This window comes from Fundulus heteroclitus, chromosome 6 (genome assembly GCF_011125445.2).
Source record: "Fundulus heteroclitus isolate FHET01 chromosome 6, MU-UCD_Fhet_4.1, whole genome shotgun sequence".
Taxonomy (NCBI): Eukaryota; Metazoa; Chordata; class Actinopteri; order Cyprinodontiformes; family Fundulidae; genus Fundulus; species Fundulus heteroclitus.
In genome coordinates this window covers 596,577-616,736 of record NC_046366.1, presented here as the reverse complement: position 1 = coordinate 616,736, position 20,160 = coordinate 596,577, and the positions used below count along the sequence as shown (strand labels likewise).

At 40.0% G+C, this 20,160-nt stretch overlaps 1 protein-coding gene across 3 annotated transcripts in view; it reads left to right on the top strand.

The window, feature by feature from the left end:
- agla (amylo-alpha-1, 6-glucosidase, 4-alpha-glucanotransferase a) overlaps window positions 1-20,160 on the top strand; it is a 158,049-nt gene that overhangs the window by 53,893 nt on the left and 83,996 nt on the right. For all 3 annotated transcript variants that reach the window (XM_036137806.1, XM_036137805.1, XM_036137808.1), the window contains 2 exons: window positions 13,273-13,384; window positions 13,794-13,920. In XM_036137806.1, coding sequence (XP_035993699.1) covers window positions 13,273-13,384; window positions 13,794-13,920 — 239 coding nt within the window. The remainder of the gene's footprint in view (window positions 1-13,272; window positions 13,385-13,793; window positions 13,921-20,160) is intronic.

Genomic DNA, 20,160 nt, shown 5'->3' with positions numbered 1-20,160 from the left:
GAATCACAAAAATCTCTCCATTTTGTCTTCTTTGCCTTCTAAATAACTTTCCTTGCTTCTGCTTGATCTTTTTTATATCCAATTTAATTTTTTAAATTATGTGTTCTTCTCAAAACTCTAAAAGCTATCCTCCCATTTCAAGTCTCTGCTCCGCTTAGAAAATACACAGGATGTGACGTCACTTCCGGTGATGTGCCCAAATATGGGCATAATGGCCGCCCTGTTCACAGTTCTGGATGGCAGAGCTCTCGATGATGAGAGCTGTAAATTGATCACAAACTTCATAAATTTCTTAAAATTCAACGGTTTGCTCTAAAATTCTGAAAATATTCATGAATGTCCAAGAGTGTTTTATCTAACCACACGATTTTTTTGATGGTCATTAAAAAAATGGATTCAGAGAAAAAAAATATTAAACTTTATAATCTTGTATCATTAATTTTTAAAATCTTGTAAATTGGTCAAAATCGCCTGGATTTTTACCAAACTGAACGACATCGTTATTCTGGCTGTGCTTTACAGATAGAGGCCATTTTTATTGGGATTGACCAATATTTGTGGAAAATACATTGATTTCTCCATTTTACAAACTTTTAAAAAATCAGAGTGTGCAACTTTCAAAAACTGGAATACATGCAGTGAGAGAATTGTTGCACCTTATTCAAGGAATACATCCTGAAAATCTGAGCTTGTTACACCACACAAGTGATTTTAGGTGAATTTTTGAAGTTTTCAAGTTTTTTTCCACACTTTTGGAAATAGGCCCCGCCCACTTGTTTCAATAAATACCATATTTAATACTTTAGTTAAGGGCAATGTCTGGAAGGGAATGAAGAAGGTTTTGTAAAAATCCGATCAGCCATTCTTGCGTAGTAGATTTCTTGACATCACAGCGCCCCCTAGTGATGGACGATCCTCAAACAGCGGGTCACATGTGCAAAATCTTATTTGGACTATGTGTTATGAAGGACATGTCAAAATCTGTTATGGTTTTAGAATAATCAGCAATTACATTTAGAGCTAGCTAGCTAACAATCACTTATTTTAGCGTTACTTTTCGAAAAAGTCAAAATTCAAAAATCCGCCGCGATAACTTTTTTTATTTGTCCATTACATGGTTATATATACAGTTTTGCGCGGATTGCACAAAATATGTAGGAGGAGTTTAACTAGAAAGGTTTAAGCTTTGTAGCCATGTAGCGCGAAAACTAGCTAGGGAAACGAAGGGTGTGCCAATTCCCTTTATTTAGCAGAATCATCCAATAAACAAAGTGCATGTGAAGTTTTTGAGTGTAGGGACCAGTAGTTTGGTGGTTACAGGCCTAAACGCATTGTCCTTTATTATAGCGCCCCCTAGTTGTTGAGGGGTCTGAATTTCTGGGTTTGAGTAGGGGCGCACGTTCTGAACTTAGATACCTGATCCAATTGATTCGTTACAAATCCGCGTGTGCTCCACAACGCGTTTTAATTCCGTAATAATAATAATAATAATAATAAATAATTTAAAAACACTAGAAAAACAATAGGGTTCTCTGCTCACAGAGCAGACGAACGGCATAGCCGTTCGCCTGCGCTGCGGGCTTGGAACCCTAACTAGAACTGCAAGCAGTTATTAACGGGTTCCAAGCCCGGGCACCGCCCCCTTTGAGCATGTTCCTGGACTTCTGCGTTCAATCCCGCAGCATCTGGTTGAAAAACTGGAACATCTGGGCTTCAGCACACCCCTTCACCACTTCCTCACCTCCTGAGCACTGTCGGTCCGGGTCTGACAGACCAGCTCTGATGTCATCACCCTCAGCACGGGCTCCCCTCAGGGCTGCATCCGGAGCCCCTTGCTGTTTACTCTGATGACACACGACTGCACCCCCAGGTTCACCCCCAATCACATCATGAAGTTCGCAGATGACATAAACTCATTAACAGCTCAGCTGTGGAGGTGGTTAGCAGCACCAAGTTCCTGGGGGTGCACATCACGGTCAACCTCACCTGGTCTGTGAACACCACGTCACTGGTAAAGAGGGCACAGAAGCGCTTGTACTTCCTGCAGAGGATGAGGAGAGCCCACCTGTCCCCACACATTCTCACAACCTTCTACAGAAGTACCATAGAGAGCATTCTGACCAGCTGTCTCTCTGTGTGGTGTGGAGGCTGCAGCACCTCCGACTGGTGGTAAATGAGGAGAGTGGTGGGGACAGCAGAATGGGATCATAGGGGCTCCTCTTTCCTCCATTAAGGACATTTCATCCCAGCGCTGCATGTCCCCAGCCCATAGCATCAGCGCTGCATGTCCCCAGCCCATAGCATCAACAAATAATATGATTGAACTTGACTTTGTAAAGTGCCTTGAGATGACATGTTTCATGATTTGGCGCTATATAAATAAAATTGAATTGAATTGAATTGAACAGAGACCCTCAAACCCCCACCATGAACTGTTCCCCATATATATATATATATATATATATATATATATATATATATATATATATATATATATATATATATATATATAATGAATGTTCTTCATTTACAGTGACCCTTTAAACCATGAATGCTATTACTCCTTTTCATGACAACTCATAATATATGAATTACATGTTTCCCGTAACTTATACCTTTTTATTCTAAGTTCAACCAAGATATTCTCTTCTTATCCTTGTAGCTTGTAGTGTTAAATAAGACTAAAATCGTTTCATTTGAATCAAGGTATGCAGATGTTGATAGATATATCTATCTATCAGTGACGTGCGGTAGGGTTCATAGCTGGTGAAGCACTGACGTCATCAGTCAGATTTACAAATATATACACTCTACAGAGTAGACTCATTGCAAAGTGCTGAAGGGGACTGGTTGAGCCAAATCAATTAACCAAGAGACATGGAAAAAATATTGATTATTTGTTTAAAAAATAAATAAAACTAAATTATTTGTCATCTGCCGGCCTCACATACAACCAGCTCTTTGGCTTTTATGATCGCCCAGCAGCACACGAAAATACATAGTTTAATGACCAAAACAGAATTTGTAATCCACATATATTAAATTGTGGAAAATCAGTTCATCAGTGTTTGAACAATTGAATTTATGATCTAGAGACAGGAAGATGCATTCACGGAATGGAAGTCAGCACAGTTAACGTGGGATTGCGCAATCCCAGTGGAGGCCAAGATCGCTGGCTTGGTGGCGCTTCACTATCAAGCACCACCAAGGATTTACGGTAAAAATAGTGAAAAGTCTTCGATTTTAAAGACAATATGATAAAAAAAATAAGGAAATTAGATTAAAAAAACAACTATTATTACAAATGACTGAGTGAATCACAATATATATTATGTTATCATTATTCTATATTTTCTTTATTTCCATGATTGCCTCCCCTGAATGCATGTCACTGCTATCTATAACTATAACCCATAAACTCTGCACAACATTCGCATATTTGCTCATTTTGCATCATTGCATCTCCAACTAGCATTACAAATCCTGTCGAAGTCTCAGTTTCTAAATGCATTCTCGCACAAATGCCCTTTGCACAATCAATCCAGTACATACAAATAGTTTTAAAAATACTTACCTGTACACTGTGACTTTCTCATGCATTGTTTACACTTCAATTGTTTACTTTTAAATCACTGCTGCACCTTATACTGTAATTTAAATTGACTGTAATTTACAAGCTGTATTCTTGCACAAATTGCCCTCTGCACAATCAATTCTGCATATACAAATGTTTTTTAAAAATACACACCTGTACACTGTGACTTCTCCTGATTTGTTTGCATTTCAATTGTTTACTTCAAGTCACTGCTGCACCTTATACTGTAATTTATTTTACTGCAATTTACAAGCTGTATGCAACAGAATTTCGTTCTGTACGCACTCTGTGCATACAAAATGACAAATAAAGTTTTCTAATTCTCTCTAAGTCTATCTATCTATCTATCCATATTATATTATAGCGTTACTTTTCGAATAAGTCTGATCCATATCTGAACTATGGATCTTTGCAAATGTTCTTGCCATTACTTCTACTTTTTATTCATTTGTTAATGCTGTTCCTTCTTCATGTTTTAGAACTGGATATGTTCTCTCTGATCTATTTCCCTTCATTTTATTAATCATTCCCCATTCCTCAGCTATAGAAGTTGTTCTGCCTATTGAATCACAAAAATCTCTCCATTTTGTCTTCTTTGCCTTCTAAATAACTTTCCTTGCTTCTGCTTGATCTTTTTTATATTCAATTAAATTTTTTAAATTATGTGTTCTTCTCAAAACTCTAAAAGCTATCCTCCCATTTCAAGTCTCTGCTCCGCTTAGAAAATACACAGGATGTGACGTCACTTCCGGTGATGTGCCCAAATATGGGCATAATGGCCGCCCTGTTCACAGTTCTGGATGGCAGAGCTCTCGATGATGAGAGCTGTAAATTGATCACAAACTTCATAAATTTGTTAAAATTCAACGGTTTGCTCTAAAATTCTGAAAATATTCATGAATGTCCAAGAGTGTTTTATCTAACCACACGATTTTTTTGATGGTCATTAAAAAAATGGATTCAGAGAAAAAAAATATTAAACTTTATAATCTTATATCATTAATTTTTAAAATCTTGTAAATTGGTCAAAATCGCCTGGATTTTTACCAAACTGAAAGACATGGTTATTCTGGCTGTGCTTTACAGATAGAGGCCATTTTTATTGGGATTGACCAATATTTGTGGAAAATACATTGATTTCTCCATTTTACAAACTTTGAAAAAATCAGAGTGTGCAACTTTCAAAAACTGGAATACATGCAGTGAGAGAATTGTTGCACCTTATTCAAGGAATACATCCTGAAAAGCCGAGCTTGTTACACCACACAAGTGATTTTTGGTGAATTTTTGAAGTTTTCCAGTTTTTTTCCACACTTTTGGAAATAGGCCCCGCCCACTTGTTTCAATCATTACCATATTTAAGACTTTAGTTAAGGGCTATTACTGGAAGGGGATGAAAAAGGTTTTGTAAAAATCCGATAAGCCATTCTTGCGTAGTAGATTTCTTGACATCACAGCGCCCCCTAGTGATGGACGATCCTCAAACGCGGGTCACATGTGCAAAATCTTATTTGGACTATGTGTTATGAAGGACATGTCAAAATCTGTTATAGTTTTAGAATAATCAGCAATTACATTTCGAGCTAGCTAGCTAACAATCACTTATTTTAGCGTTACTTTTCGAAAAAGTCAAAATTCAAAAATCCGCCGCGATAACTTTTTTTATTTGTCCATTACATGGTTATATATGGAGTTTTGCGCGGATTGCACAAAATATGTAGGAGGAGTTTAACTAGAAAGGTTTAAGCTTTGTAGCCATGTAGCGCGAAAACTAGCTGGGAAACGAAGGGTGTGCCAATTCCCTTTATTTTGCAGAATCATCCAATAAACAAAGTGATGTGAAGTTTTTGAGTGTGGGACCAGTAGTTTGGTGGTTATAGGCCAAAACGCATTGTCCTTTATTATAGCGCCCCCTAGTTGTTGAGGGGTCTGAATTTCTGGGTTTGAGTAGAGGCGCACATTCTGTACTTAGATACCTGATCCTATTGATTCGTTACAAATCCGCATGGGCCGCCCAACGCGTTTTAGCCGTAATAATAATAATAATAATAATAATAAATAATTTAAAAACACTAGAAAAACAATAGGGTTCTCTGCTCACAGAGCAGACGAACGGCATAGCCGTTCGCCTGCGCTGCGGGCTTGGAACCCTAATAATAAATAATTTAAAAACACTAGAAAAACAATAGGGTTCTCTGCTCACAGAGCAGACGAACGGCATAGCCGTTCGCCTGCGCTGCGGGCTTGGAACCCTAATAAATAATTTAAAAACACGAGAAAAACAATAGGGTTCTCTGCTCACAGAGCAGACGAACGGCATAGCCGTTCGCCTGCGCTGCGGGCTTGGAACCCTAATAATTTAAAAACACGAGAAAAACAATAGGGTTCTCTGCTCACAGAGCAGACGAACGGCATAGCCGTTCGCCTGCGCTGCGGGCTTGGAACCCTAACTAGAACTGCAAGCAGTTATTAACGGGTTCCAAGCCCATCCACGCCCCGTTTCCTTTCGAGCATGTTCCTGGACTTCAGTTCAGCGTTCAACACCCTCATCCCACAGCATCTGGTGGAAAAACTGGAACATCTGGGCTTCAGCACACCCCTCACCACTTCCTCACCTCCTGACCACTGTGGGTCCGGGACTGACAGATCACCTCTGATGTCATCACCCTCAGCGCGGGCTCCCCTCAGGGCTGCGTCCTGAGCCCCCTGCTGTTTACTCTGATGACACACAACTGCACCCCCAGGTTCACCCCCAATCACATCATGAAGTTTGCAGATGACATGATGGTGGTGGGCCTGATCAGAAACTAAAACGACTGGAACCACAAAGAGGAGGTGGAGCAGCTGGTGGGGCGGCGCAGAGACAACATCCTGATCCTGAACGTGGTAAAGACGAAGGAGATCATCGTCGACATCAGGAAGAACCGGCCTTGCCAGGCTCCACTTCTCATCAACAGCTCAGCTGTGGAGGTGGTCAGCAGCACCAAATTCCTCAGGGTGCCGTCACAGACAACCTCAGCGGGTCTGTGAACACCACGTCACTGGTGAAGAGGGCACAGAAGCCCTTGTACTTCCTGTGGAGGATGAAGAGAACCCACCTGTCGCCATCCTCACAACCTTCTACAGAAGCATGATAGAGAGCATTGTGACCAGCTGTCTCTCTGTGTGGTGTGGGGGCTGCAGAACCTCTGACTGGAGGAACGTGAGGAAAGTGGTGAGGACAGGAGAAGGTATCATTGGGGCTCCTCTCCCCTCCATTAAGGAAATTTCATCCCAGCGCTGCATGTCCATCATCAGAGACCCCTCACACCCCCACCATGGATTGTTCTCCCTGCTGCCCACTGGGAAAAGGTTCCACAGCATCCGCTGCAGGTCCACCACACACACACACACACACGTCACATCCTGTGGACGCCCTGTTCACAGCTCTGGATGGTCAAAGCTGTGAACAGATAATAAAATTCATAAATTCATTTAAAATCAACGGTTTGCTCTAAAATTCTAAAAATATTCACGGATCTCCAAGAGGGCTTTCTCTAATGATTAGATTTTTTTCATGGTCGTTAAGAAAATATTTACAGAGAAAAAAATTCTAAACTTTATAGTGCTGTACCTGTTAATGTCAATGTCTTCTAAATATGTCAAAATCGCCTGGATTTTTACCAAACTAAAATCCATGTTTAGTCTGCATGTGATTTACAAATAGAAGCCATTTTTATTGGCATTGAACAATATTTGTGGAAAATACATTGATTTCTCCATTTTCCAAACTTTTAAAAAAACAGAGTGTGGGACTACATCCTGAAATACATCCGGAATACATCTGGAATACATCCTGAAAATCTGAGCTTGTTACACCACAAAATTGATTTTTGGTAATTTTTTTAAAGTTTTCAAGGTTTTTTTTCCCACACTTTTGGAAATAGGCCCCGCCCACTTATTTAAATCCTTACCATATGTAATACTTTAGTTAAGGGCTATGACTGGAAGGGGAGGAAGAAGGTTTTGTAAAAAATCCGATCAGCCATTCTTGCGTAGTAGATTTCATGACATCACAGCGCCCCCTAGTGATGGACGACCCTCAAATGTGGGTCACATGTGCAAAATCTTATTTGGACTATGGATTATGAAGGACATGTTAAAATCTGTTATGGTTTTAGAATAATCAGCAATTACATTTAGAGCTAGCTAGCTAACAATCACTTATTTTAGCGTTACTTTTCGTAAAAAGTCAAAATTAAAAAATCTGCCACGTTAACTTTTTTTATTTGTCCATTACACGGTTATATATGGAGTTTTGCGCAGATTGCATAATAAATGTTGGAGGAGTTTAACAAGAAAGGTTTAACCTTTGTAGCCATGTAGCGCGAAAACTAGCTGGGAAACGAAGGGTGTGCCAATTCCCTTTTTGATGCAGAATCATCCAATAAACAAAGTGATATGAAGTTTTTGAGTGTGGGACCAATAGTTTGGTGGTTACAGGTTAAACGCATTGTCCTTTGTTATAGCGCCCCCTAGTTGTTGAGGGGTCTGAATTTCTGGCTTTGAGTAGCGGTGCACATTCTATAATTAGATACCTGATTCATTTGATTTGTTACAAATCCACATGGGCCGCACAATGCGTTTTAGCGGAGAAAAATAATTATGTATAATAATAAATAATGGGAAAACAAGCGCTGCGGGCTTGGAACCCTAATAAAAAACAGCCCAGTAGAACTGGGTGGTGGGGACCTATTTCTTCAGATTTTTTTTTTTTTTTTTTACAAAAGGGCTTACATTGGAACATTAACAATGAAGTGAAGCAGTAAGGTTTACAAAAAAGTCAGACCTCAGGTTTTTGTCCACCTAGACCACATTCTGTAAAAATTATCTATTTGCACTCTGAAAAAATATGACAACTATTGCATTGTGAAGATTTCTTGCACAATTTTTATCCACTCATCCATTATTGGTGCTTGTGACCAAAGCCATCTCCTTGTGAGAGGTTTTTTACTTGTACAAATGTTTACTAATCTTTAGAAGATTACCCACCTATATATTTCCCAAATACATGGTTACAAAGTCCAAGTGAAAAGCGACAGAAAAATATTCTGCACATGCTCATGTATTTAAGATGTTGTGCCCTTACGTACTGTATTACGTTATTTAATATTCAATAATGTTATCCGTTATCCAGGATGCCTATAGCACTATGCTAGCAGACATTCAATGCTAATTTAAAAAGACTTTAAACTCCATGTGGTCGTAATGATCAGACCCGAAAGTACAAACAATATCCCATCGATGTATAAAATCCTTATGGAAATAAAATTGTTATAACCGTAACACACACAACCACATCAGCAAAGCTTGCTTTCTGGAATGCTAGCGTAAGCTAGCGTGTTAGCCCGGTCAAGCTTTAAAAACGCAGTGAAAACACACTAAGTAAACCATTCTAAAATTTCCCTGTTTATTTCTCTGCCAAACTTCTGCTTTTGTCTCTGGTCGTGGCGACAGGGCGTTCCGTTGCAGGGAATTACTCCAAGGTAAAGCTGGTTATCTGAGCAGTGAGCAGGCAGCTAGCTCGAATGAAACTCCTCATGAACTCCGGCCTGTGATGCGCTTACATGGCTCTTGTGGTCTGCACTCGGTTTGTGAAGGGGGGTCGCAGCATGGTCTCTAGCACTGCCTTTCCAGTGACGGGGACCTTCGCACAAGCTTCCTTGCGTGGCTGTGTTCATTCTCTGGAGGATGAAGTATACTCAGCTTTCCTGAAACAGAGAAAAATCACAACGCTGGTTTTAGTATAGACGGATTCTTTTCTCCAGCGTCTGGTTACACAGATGATAGGCTGCAGATTTAGGTCCATTTCCAGGTTAGCACATTTGTGAGTCTGCAAACCCCATGCGGCCGGCATGGGTGGCTTGTCTCCCCAGTGTAGAACTCTCTTCTCGAGGGCCCACAGGCAAAGAGGAGCTGAGAGTGTTCTCCCCAATGCTGCTAAACAGCAGGCAAAAGAGAACGCGTGTCCGTGGCTAGTGGTTTTTACATTGGCCTCCTGCTGTGAGAACAGTTTCCTGAAGGCCTGTAAAAGTCTCACATTTTATTGCAGTTTAAAATATAAAATCAGATTTTCCCTCATGGCTTGATTGTACAACAAAGATGGCTCCAAAAGACGTGAAACTGATTGGCCCCATTGCTTCCGCATCTCCAACAAAAATCACCAATGCCCCGAAACCTCTTCTGAATAGAAGTAATGAAAAATCACATTACATTCTCTCCAACAAAATTCTCTCCATGCATTTGACCCGGTTATAATCCATTGTATCTTACAAATATGTTCCCAGCACCCCCCCCCCCCCCCAATAATCAAATGATGCTTCTTTTCTCACTTACTTTTAACATGTAAGGTATCCTTTACCCTTCACAGCGCTGTTGTATGATTTGGATATGATTGTATTGTGTGTTCCTGATTTAATAAGATGCAAATGTCCTCACTAGGGTTGGGGTACGAAAACCCCAGTGGAGTCGATCAGTGTTGTTATGATGCGGCAGCAAACTCAGCTTGAAGTCTGTTTCCCATTGAGAATGATTTATGCATGAGCAAAGCTTCCACTAGATTGCAAAGCAGGATGTAAAAATATTATACATTTTTAACGAGTAATATTTTTTTTTTTCTCTGAAACTGTTCCGCTAAATGGATCCCTCCCTGTAACTGTAACTGAATAAATGAGTGCGCAGGCACTCATTTATTCAGGTCATGCATTGTAGACGCCACTGCTATCTTGTGGTTAAAATTCAGAATATAAAAAAATTATAAATGTATTTTGAATTCAGTTAAAAATATTATTTAATTCTAGGAATAATTTTATAGAGTTCTTTTTTGTTTTGAGCATAGGTAGTGTTTTAAATTATTTTTTGTCTTGTCAATGTAGACATTTCTCTCCTACGGCATACTTTTTTTTCAAGATATAGTGTTTTAGCCTTTTTCTATATATAAAGTTATTTATATATAAATATAAATGTATTTAGGGGAGTGGTGGCCTAGTTGTTAGAGCATTGCAGTTGGGTCGCAGATGTTCTGAGTTCAACTTCCACAGTCCCTGGGCAAGACCATAACCCCAGACTGGCCCCTGGGCGGCGCACAGTGGCAGCCCACTGCTCCCCAAGGGGATGGGTTAAGATGCAGAAGTGAATTCTGTGAATTTCTCCATTGTGAGATCAATAATGTAATAAGTATAATGTAATAATGTAATAAGTAAATAAGTGAATTTCTCCATTGTGAGATCAATAATAATAATAATAATAATAATAATAATAATAGTAATAATAATAATAGTAATAATAATAATAATTATTATTATTATTATTATTATTATATACTGTTTTTATTGCTCTGTTTCTATAAAAAAAAATTAATTTGTACCTTTTGGTTTATTTTTTTAAACATTTGGAATAAAAGTAAACAAAACAGTGATCATGATTTATTTATATTTTTTTACCCTTTTTGTTTCATAAAACAAATATTGATAATGGTACCGATAAATACAGTATGAATAGGGAACATCGTTAAGAGTAGTAGTATCAATAATTCCTTAACGATTTCCATCCCTAGTGTACACAAATCTGAACATTTAAATTCACTTTTAGATACTGGTTAAAGTAATGTCTGACCTGAAGATACCTGGCGCCCCGCAAGACTTATGTGGGAAACCCTGCTTATGTTTTATCCCAGGTAGAATTATTTCATGTCTTTTTGTCACGGTAGAGCTGAAAATGTTATAGTCTATATTTAAACCACTAATTGGTCGAAAATGTTTAGATTATACCCTATCCTTTCCTTCCTTTGGAATAATGGAGATGGTTGCTTCCTTCCACAAGTGAGCAACTATTTTATTTTCCATCACACAGTTTAACGTCTTCAACAAGATGGAAATTTAATAAACTTGCATCTTTTTTGATACCTCTCTGGTCCGTATCCATCTGCCCCTGCCATCTTACCCCCCTTTGCCAATTTATTGCTGAATTGACTTCTTCCTTGGATATTTTTGGATGATAACTTTTTATTTTGTTCCTGTCACCTAGGAAATTGAAGTTCAGATAAGAATGCATCGATGTCCTGATTATTATCTATATGAATTTGAGAATATAGTCTCTTGTAATTTTACACAAAACATTGGTGAATAAATTCTTTTTCAATTTTTATTTCATTGTTTAACTGATTCTTGTTACAATCTTGTATAGTCCTTTTTGCTTATTCTTTCCGCAATTTATATGAAAGGAGTTAAAGTTATCTTCCTCCCACCTCATTATACTGTTGTTGAGTAACATTTCTTTTGGATTTAAATTGTCAATATCTGTTTTGAGTTTTAATATATCAGATTTGATAGCCTCATTCAGAATTACTGACTGTTGTTGTAGGTTTAACAACCTCTCTTCTAAAAGCTGGAATTTTTGCTGGTTTGGCTTCTTCTGGTTGGAGGAAATACTGATTATCTTCCTCCTTATCAAAGCTTTCAGTGCATCCCATACTATCATCATTTTGTTCTAAATACAGCTCAATTTCTTTGTTCAAATTCTCTCTTATATTTGGATAACTTAGATTATTTGTGTTCAACCTCAATAAGGTAGATCTACTTGTCCTGTTAAACCTATGGTAAATGGCTTGAACTTATACAGTGCTTTAACTAGTCCAACGACCCTAAAGCGCTTTACACTCCAGTCATTCACCCATTCACACACACATTCACATGAGTATTTTACCCCTAAAATAAAATAATTAGATATGCTGCACTTGAAAGATGATGGATATGAATTGTTCCTATTTTAAAAGCAAAAATCTTATTCCATTGGCAAATAGTCTTATTTAGCTACTCAAATCAAGGAAAAATACACTAATTTCAAGAAGATTTTACAGCGTTCAACCTGTGTGTCATAGATATGTTTACATTTATGCAGTCAATCAACTGGTATTTTTGACAAGTGTGGTTGTCCAGCATAACAACTACTTATTTGCTGCCATAATGTCTAAGTAACTGATTGATGCACAACTGCAGCTTGAGTTATAAGATTGATCACATCACATCCTTCTCTGAACAGAAAGCTCATTTTGGACAGTTAGATCCTATTCTTGGAGGTGCTGCATGATTTAAATTGTCAAGACTTCAAGTACACATTCTGAGATCCAAATCTATTTAATTTATAGAGCACAGTTATAAAACAATGTTTTAATTAAAGCACTTTACAGTAGTAAGACAGAGCAAATACAAAATAACTATAAAATATAATGAAAAAATTGAAAAGTGGTAAGCTGATGTAAGGGTACTTGGAGAAATATAAAGCTGAAGCAAGTCAGACTCAGAAATATGGAGGAGCAAAATCATTAATGCATTTAAAAACCAAGAGAAGGATTTCAATATCAGGTCTTTCACACACACGAACTTGATGAAACCATTGGTTATCATCTCTAGGCCACATTTTTACACAACTGGTTTTAGTTAAGTAACCTGACGTAACTGTAAGAAACGTTTCTACAAAACACTGCTGACCTGCTTGTTGAACTTGAAACCTGAATCCAGGGTTACACCGGGTTACACCCAGATTTGTAGCTGTTTGCCCATATGGTTCCAGATCACAAAGGTTTATGATTGATATGTAATGTGTATTAATCAAAATTGTTTTTTTGCTGTCTTTTTCAGGCCCTTCGCAGTGTATTTTGGGAAGACATTTTTCCGCAGATCAAACTTTGGGAGTTCTACCAGATCAAAGTGGAAAATGCAGTGGAGCAGTTCCGAATTCTGCTGCAAAATGGTGTGTTTATATTTGAAAATGGAATGTGTTGTTGCTTAACAACGTAAATCTATTAGCCTTTTATTTTGTTAAAAAACACATATTGTACAGATAATGTCAACCATAACTTTTGAGTCGGATATCCTAATGTGGATGAAACCTTAAAATATAAAACCTAAAAAGATTAAAAGATTCTTTGCCACTATGTGTCACTATGGTGAAATTTATTTTTGGACACTCCAGCTAAGAGTACACATAACAGACAACAGACAATAAAAAAAGGTTACATAAGGCATTGTTAGTTCCTGTTTATCATTTATATATAAATACACATACTGTAGAAGCCTTTTTTTATTTCACTTATTCATTTCACTGTCCAAGATCCAAATTTAGACTATTTTAACATACATTTTTGTGGTGCAAATTTTAGGTAGTAAGCCGGATCAGAGTAAGACGAAAGGAAAAAAAGGATTGAAGATCATTCAAGACCCCGAGTACTGTCGTTATGGCAACACAGTGGACATGGACTCAGCTTTAGAGACATTTATACCTCAAAGGTGAGACCGTAATTTCATTCCTAGTTAATGTTTTCATTGGTATTTATTAAATACTAATTTATTTGAGGATACTATTGCTTTGTTCTGTCATTAGCTATAGTTAAACAGTGAGGGTACAATTCCTTGCAACTGCTCAGGAAAGATCTTGTGCTGGAAGTTTAAACGCTAAGAAAAGTGAAAAGTTTCAACTACGGAAAACAAGTCCAGTTGCTTTGTTTTTTACCTTTTTTTGGAATGACCATGACCTGGATGACTGAGAATCTTCACCAGCATAAACTCTAAGAAGTCGAGAGTAGCGCAAACAATATCTGTGACCCTCTTTATTGACAAAACAAACAAAAGCATTAAGAGGTAGTTTCCCCATGAGGCAGATGGACAAGACAAAATAAAATGCTACATGCTAGCTATAAGCTAACGCTACAACACTTGAAAGCAACTGAAAATAATAAAGCTCCTGGATCTGCAATAGTAGAAGTAGTAAACCTCTGGGACAACAAAGTTAGCGTTGTCTGTTTATAAATATTACCTTCACAGACAAAAGCAGCTCAAAAAATTAGATTCTGTTGGTATGATCTCCCCATCGAGATCTATTGCAAGCCACACAATGCTCTCTCCTACTCCAGTATGAATCAACGCAAAAAAAGTATTACTCAGATGACGACTCAGTTGGCTAATAAACTGTGAAGCAAGGAAACAAGCCAGTGCAACCTCTCAATTACTCCACAGTTTGTGGAGTGGAAGCATAGTGGTTGGAGAGCAGGGCACATGCGTCCTGGAGAGGCTGCAAGGTTCCTGGTTTGATTGCTACTCTTGGTCCTTGAGCAATACCCTTAGCCCCAGAATGCTGGTGCCAAGAGGCCAGAGGTGCCAAAACAACTTAAAGTATAAAAGTAATTTAAGAAAAATAAATACCATAAAGGAAAAAGACAGGCTGCACAACACAGGGGACTGTATTGCACTTCCCCCAACCCCAAAACATTTCTCTAAAGGCCATAATGACTATTGTAAAATTAAGACATTCTTAAAGGAGAAGTCCGGTCAAAATCAGAATTCAAACTGATGAAAGTACTTTAAATATAGCATTATTACATACTATTCAATAAATAATAAGCTTTTTTAACTAAGGGTAATTTTCATTTGAAGGTCCTTTTTATGGGGGCCGCCATCTTGGTGAAGAACAGTACTGCCTCCTCCCAATTTGTGACGTCACTATGCAGGATTGGCTGTAGAGCAAGTCCCAATGCCCTATCTGTCCCCTTGTAAATAAATATGCGTTTTCATGCCGAAATATTTTTTAACCCCTTAAACAAAGATAGACATGGCATTAAGCATTTAAATTTAAATTAATTAATACTAATTTTACATTTTAGAGACTTAAAAATTCAACAAAAAAGCATTAAAGTACGGTTTATGGGTTGGGTTCTGCAATGTTATAAGATGAGTATAAAACTCTGCTCAAAATCTACTTTCAGCAGTTATCATCAGTTATTGGAACCGTAAACTGCAGAAAATACAGGCAGAGCGGCTCCTTCTGAGTTTACTCTGCTTCTGTCAGAATGAGCTGCAGCGCGTTATGAGGCGGAGGGATATTTCGGCGTCACTTAGTTTAGACCCCAAACAATCAACTTGACTTTCAGAAACGAGCCCAAAAAAAACTGCATGAAACTTACAAGCGACTTTAGAAAAAAATAACACCAAAGTTGTATAAAATAAGTGGGATTTGCCACAGTGAGCACTCTTCCTAAATGTGTCGTATCCCTCCGCCGCTATGGTCGGGTAAATAAATGTCCCGGCCAATTCTACCTTATGAAAAAGAAAAACCTACCGAAAAGTCTCGCTCTCATGTCATCTTGAAGACATTCTTTGAAATATTGGCTACAGACGACGTGGTTTCTCTCTGGCCAGAAGTTCGATAGCAAATCCTCCCTCTTTACGGTGGTAATCTAGCAAAACAGCCCGAGGTAGATGATGAATCAGAAAGGTGAAAAAACTATTTTTTCCACTTTTACCCAATGTATTGGAACATCCAACTGCCATGCACGTGAGCATTGTTGCTTCAACAATAGCTCTCACGAATTTTAATGGTGAAGTCCTCTGGAAATCGGAAAAAATTTGTTCATGATTGCAGCTGTGTAGAACGGCTCCTATTGACTTTGCTTGGAAAGCGCGGAGAAATTCTGTCGCCGCTCCGCTTATCCATGTCACAGGATGTGATGTCAGGCACATGTGTATGGGCAATAATGGCCACCCCCATACACAGTGATCCAGACGACAATTTATGCTTTTATTTTCTTATGATTAACGCTAAATTCATTAAATAACCACAAACATATTAGTTTTAGTTATAGCTAATGATCCCCTGATTTTTCCTTGTTGACCGGACTTCCCCTTTAAAAATTTTGAGATTAAAGAGACTGTTTCACCTGCATATATGTCCATTAAATATTAACACATTTTAGTTGCTACAATTAAATATTGTAGCAACTAATTTATTTACAGTACACAGTGCTGTCAAAATTAACAGTTAATCGAAGGTATTATTCAATAAATAAAAAGTAACCTATAATCCAAATTGATACCTTTCAGATATGTATTTTGCTCTATTGTATAGCTAATGGCAACAATGTCAAATTTAACTTTGCAACCAAAAATTCTTCCAGATATTTCCAGGGATGTACAAGTGTCTGCTCTTCGTGGCTACCAACATACACTCTGGTGCTTGGTTTGCACATTTGGCTCAATGTCTGCATAGTCTCTGCTAGACATGTTCCTGCTAAACTACAACCAGCTTGCAGCTGCAAACTTCTTCTTTTTATTCGTTTTCTACGTCTTCCTCTTCCTAAGTTTTTGGCAACAACTTGGTCTAATACTGCCTCCAACCACAATCAAACTCTATTTGGGTGGCACAATTTATCTGGATGTGGCTAATAATAATACAGTTTATGGTTGAGCCAAACTGAATATGGCCATAGCCACTTTTTCATTCTAAGCCCTGGATTTAAAACCCAAGGATTTGGGTTCCCTGGGTTAACCAAATCCTGGGGCTTTTAAGCGTTGAGTTCCATTTGCTAGTAGCCATTTATGTAATTGGCCCACTGATGTATAGTGAAGTTTTGAGGATCACTGCAGTACACCTCAAGTCCTGTGAATGGCGACAACGGGTAGCAGTAGGTCGCAATTCAATGATAGACTTTGTTGTCGTTTCATCTGATCTGCGGCCGCACGTCTTGGACACTCGGGTGAAGAGAGGGGCGGAGCTCTCCACCGACCACTACCTGGTGGCGAGTCCTATCAGGCTTTATTGGCCTGTGGGACTCCGGAAGCAGCTGATGTGTACCGGCAGTCGAAGCAGCAGGCGGCTTGGCTGGTCGCCGAAGCAAAAACTCGGGTGTGGGAAGAGTTTGGAGAGGCCATGGAGAAAAACTTCCGTACGGCTTCGAAGCGATTCTGGTCCACTATCCGGCGTCTCAGGAGGGGGAAGCAGTGCGGTACCAACACTGTTTATAGTGGGAGGGCATCCTGCTGACCTCGACTCGGGACGTCGTGTGTCGGTGGGCGGAATACTTCGAGGACCTCCTTAATCTCACCAACACGTCTTCCATTGCGGAAGCAGAGCCTGAGGACTCCGGGTCGGGTTCTCCCATCTCTGGTGCTGAGGTTGCCGAGGTTGTTAAAAAGCTCCTCGGTGGCAAGGCTCCAGGGGTGGATGAGATTCGCCCTGAGTACCTTAAGGCTCTGGATGTTGTGGGGCTGCGTTGGTTAACGCGGCTCTGCAGCATTGCGTGGACATCGGGGGCAGTTCCCCTGGATTGGCAGACTGGAGTGGTGGTCCCCCTATTTAAAAAGGGGGACCGGAGGGTGTGTTCCAAATATAGAGGAATCACACTCTTAAGCCTCCCTGGTAAGGTCTTTTCGGGGGTTCTGGAAAGGAGGGTCCGTCGGATAGTCGAATCTCAGATTCAGGAAGAGCAGTGTGGTTTTCGTCCTGGCCGTGGAACACTGGACCAGCTCTATACCCTCAGCAGGATTCTGAAGGGGGCATGGGAGTTTGCCCAACCAGTCTACATGTGCTTTGTGGATCTGGAGAAGGCATTCGACCGTGTCCCCCGCGGGATCCTGTGTGTGTGTGGGGGGGGGGGGGGGGGGGGGGGGGGGGTACTCCGGGAGTATGGAGTACCGGACCCTTTAATAAGGGCTGTCAGGTCTCTGTACGACCGGTGTCAGAGTCTGGTCCGCATTGTCGGCAGTAAGTCGGACTCGTTTCCGGTGCGAGTTGGACTCCGCCAAGGTTGCCCTTTGTCACCGATTCTGTTCATAACTTTTATGGACATATTTCTAGGCGCAGCCAAGGTGTTGAGGGGATCCGTTTTGGTGGCCTTAGGATTGCGTCTCTGCTATTCGCGGATGACATGGTCCTATTGGCTTTGGAAAAGGGTAGAGTGCCATCTCCGGGTTGGGGAGGATGCTGAAATGAGTTTTCTCCGTAGTGTGTCTGGGCTCTCCCTTAGAGATAGGGTGAGGAACTCAGTCATCCGGGGAGGACTCAGAGTAGAGCCGCTGCTCCTCCACGTCGAGAGGAGCCAGTTGAGGTGGCTCGGGCATCTTGTCAGGATGCCTCTTGGACGCCTCCCTGGTGAGGTGTTCTGGGCACGTCCCACCGGGAGGAGGCCCAGGGGAAGACCCAGGACACGCTGGAGGGACCATGTCTCCCGGCTGGCCTGGGAACGCCTTGGGATTCCCCCGGAGGAGCTGGCCCAAGTGGACGGGGAGAGGGACGTCTGGGCTTCCCTACTGAAGCTGTTACCCCCGCGACCCGACCCTGGATAAGCGGAAGAAATTGGACGGACGGACCAAAGTTCAGTTTAAAGAAAGTGGAATGAGATTAAATTAGTTTAACTAATTCAGAACTACATTTTGTATATGTTTCAACCTATTCACAATGCAAATCTTGAGTTAAACAAAACCTTATTTGATAAAATAACATTTTAAAGGATGAGTTTCTCCATAACTCTAGGATGCTTGATTTTATTAATGCGATTATACCCCTGGGAAGCTAGGGGTCGCTATAGCGATCAGTCGCTAAATGGGTTAATCCTAAGGTAATACAAAAACACCATTAATTCAACCTCCCTGCACCGTCTCTCTCCTGCATAGCTTAGACAGAACACGACTGATTTGATTATGATGTCAGTTTCACAGAAAGCACACTTTAATCAGCTTGGTCGACCCTCCATTGGCTTCCTGTTAAATCAAGAACAGAATTTAAAATACTCCTTTTCATGTATAAAGCTCTTAATAATCAAACTCCATCATACGTATATCAGAGCTCCGATTACCCCATATATTCCTAACAGAGCACTTGGCTCTCAGACTGCAGGTCTGCTGGTGGTTCCTAGAGTCTCTAAAAGTAGAATGGGAGGCAGATCCTTTAGCTCCTCTCCTGTGGAACCAACTCCTAGTTTTGGACTGTGAGCCAGACAGGAAACTGGTTGACCAATATGTATGATTTGATTGAATTTGACTTTGTAAAATGCCTTGTAAAATGCCTTGTAGAGCTACAGGGAGAGTCGTCTGGGCTCTCTCTTAGAAATAGAGATTTGCAGCAATCCCTCATACTGAGCAAACATGAAGTGACAATGGAAAGAAAAACCACCCATTAGCGGGAAGCAAAAACCTCCAGCAGAACCGGGCTCAGTATGAACGGTCATCTGCCTCAAGAGTGTTGCGCGGACCGACTTGCGGAGCGGGCAGGGGGGTCGACGACAACTCTTGCACGTGGGGGGGGGGGGGGGGGGGGGTGTATCCATGTGGTTTTTACCTGCCATTCACTGTATGCACGCGCGAAAGCAACAACAAAAAAACGTGTGTTACGTCAAATAAACATGCAAGCATATCGAGTTAGGTTTTATTATTATTAGGCCCGAGCAGCGAAGGCCTATTGTATCTGTAGTGTTAATTATTATTATTATTATTATTATTATTATTATTATTATTATTATTATTATTCTGCCCCCCTAAAGAGGGACCTTTTTGGGCACCACCTAGAAATTTTCAAAGGACCCTTTGCTATTCACTTACTTTGTCGTAGAGACATGAAATTTTCTACAGTTGTAGAGCTCAACAAGATGCTCAGAATTTACGATTTACGTCATAGTGCAAGTATCACAGGAAGTTGGCCATTTTAGACTGAAAGTCTGATTTTGACTTCAAATTTGACATTTACAGCGTTGGTATAAGATC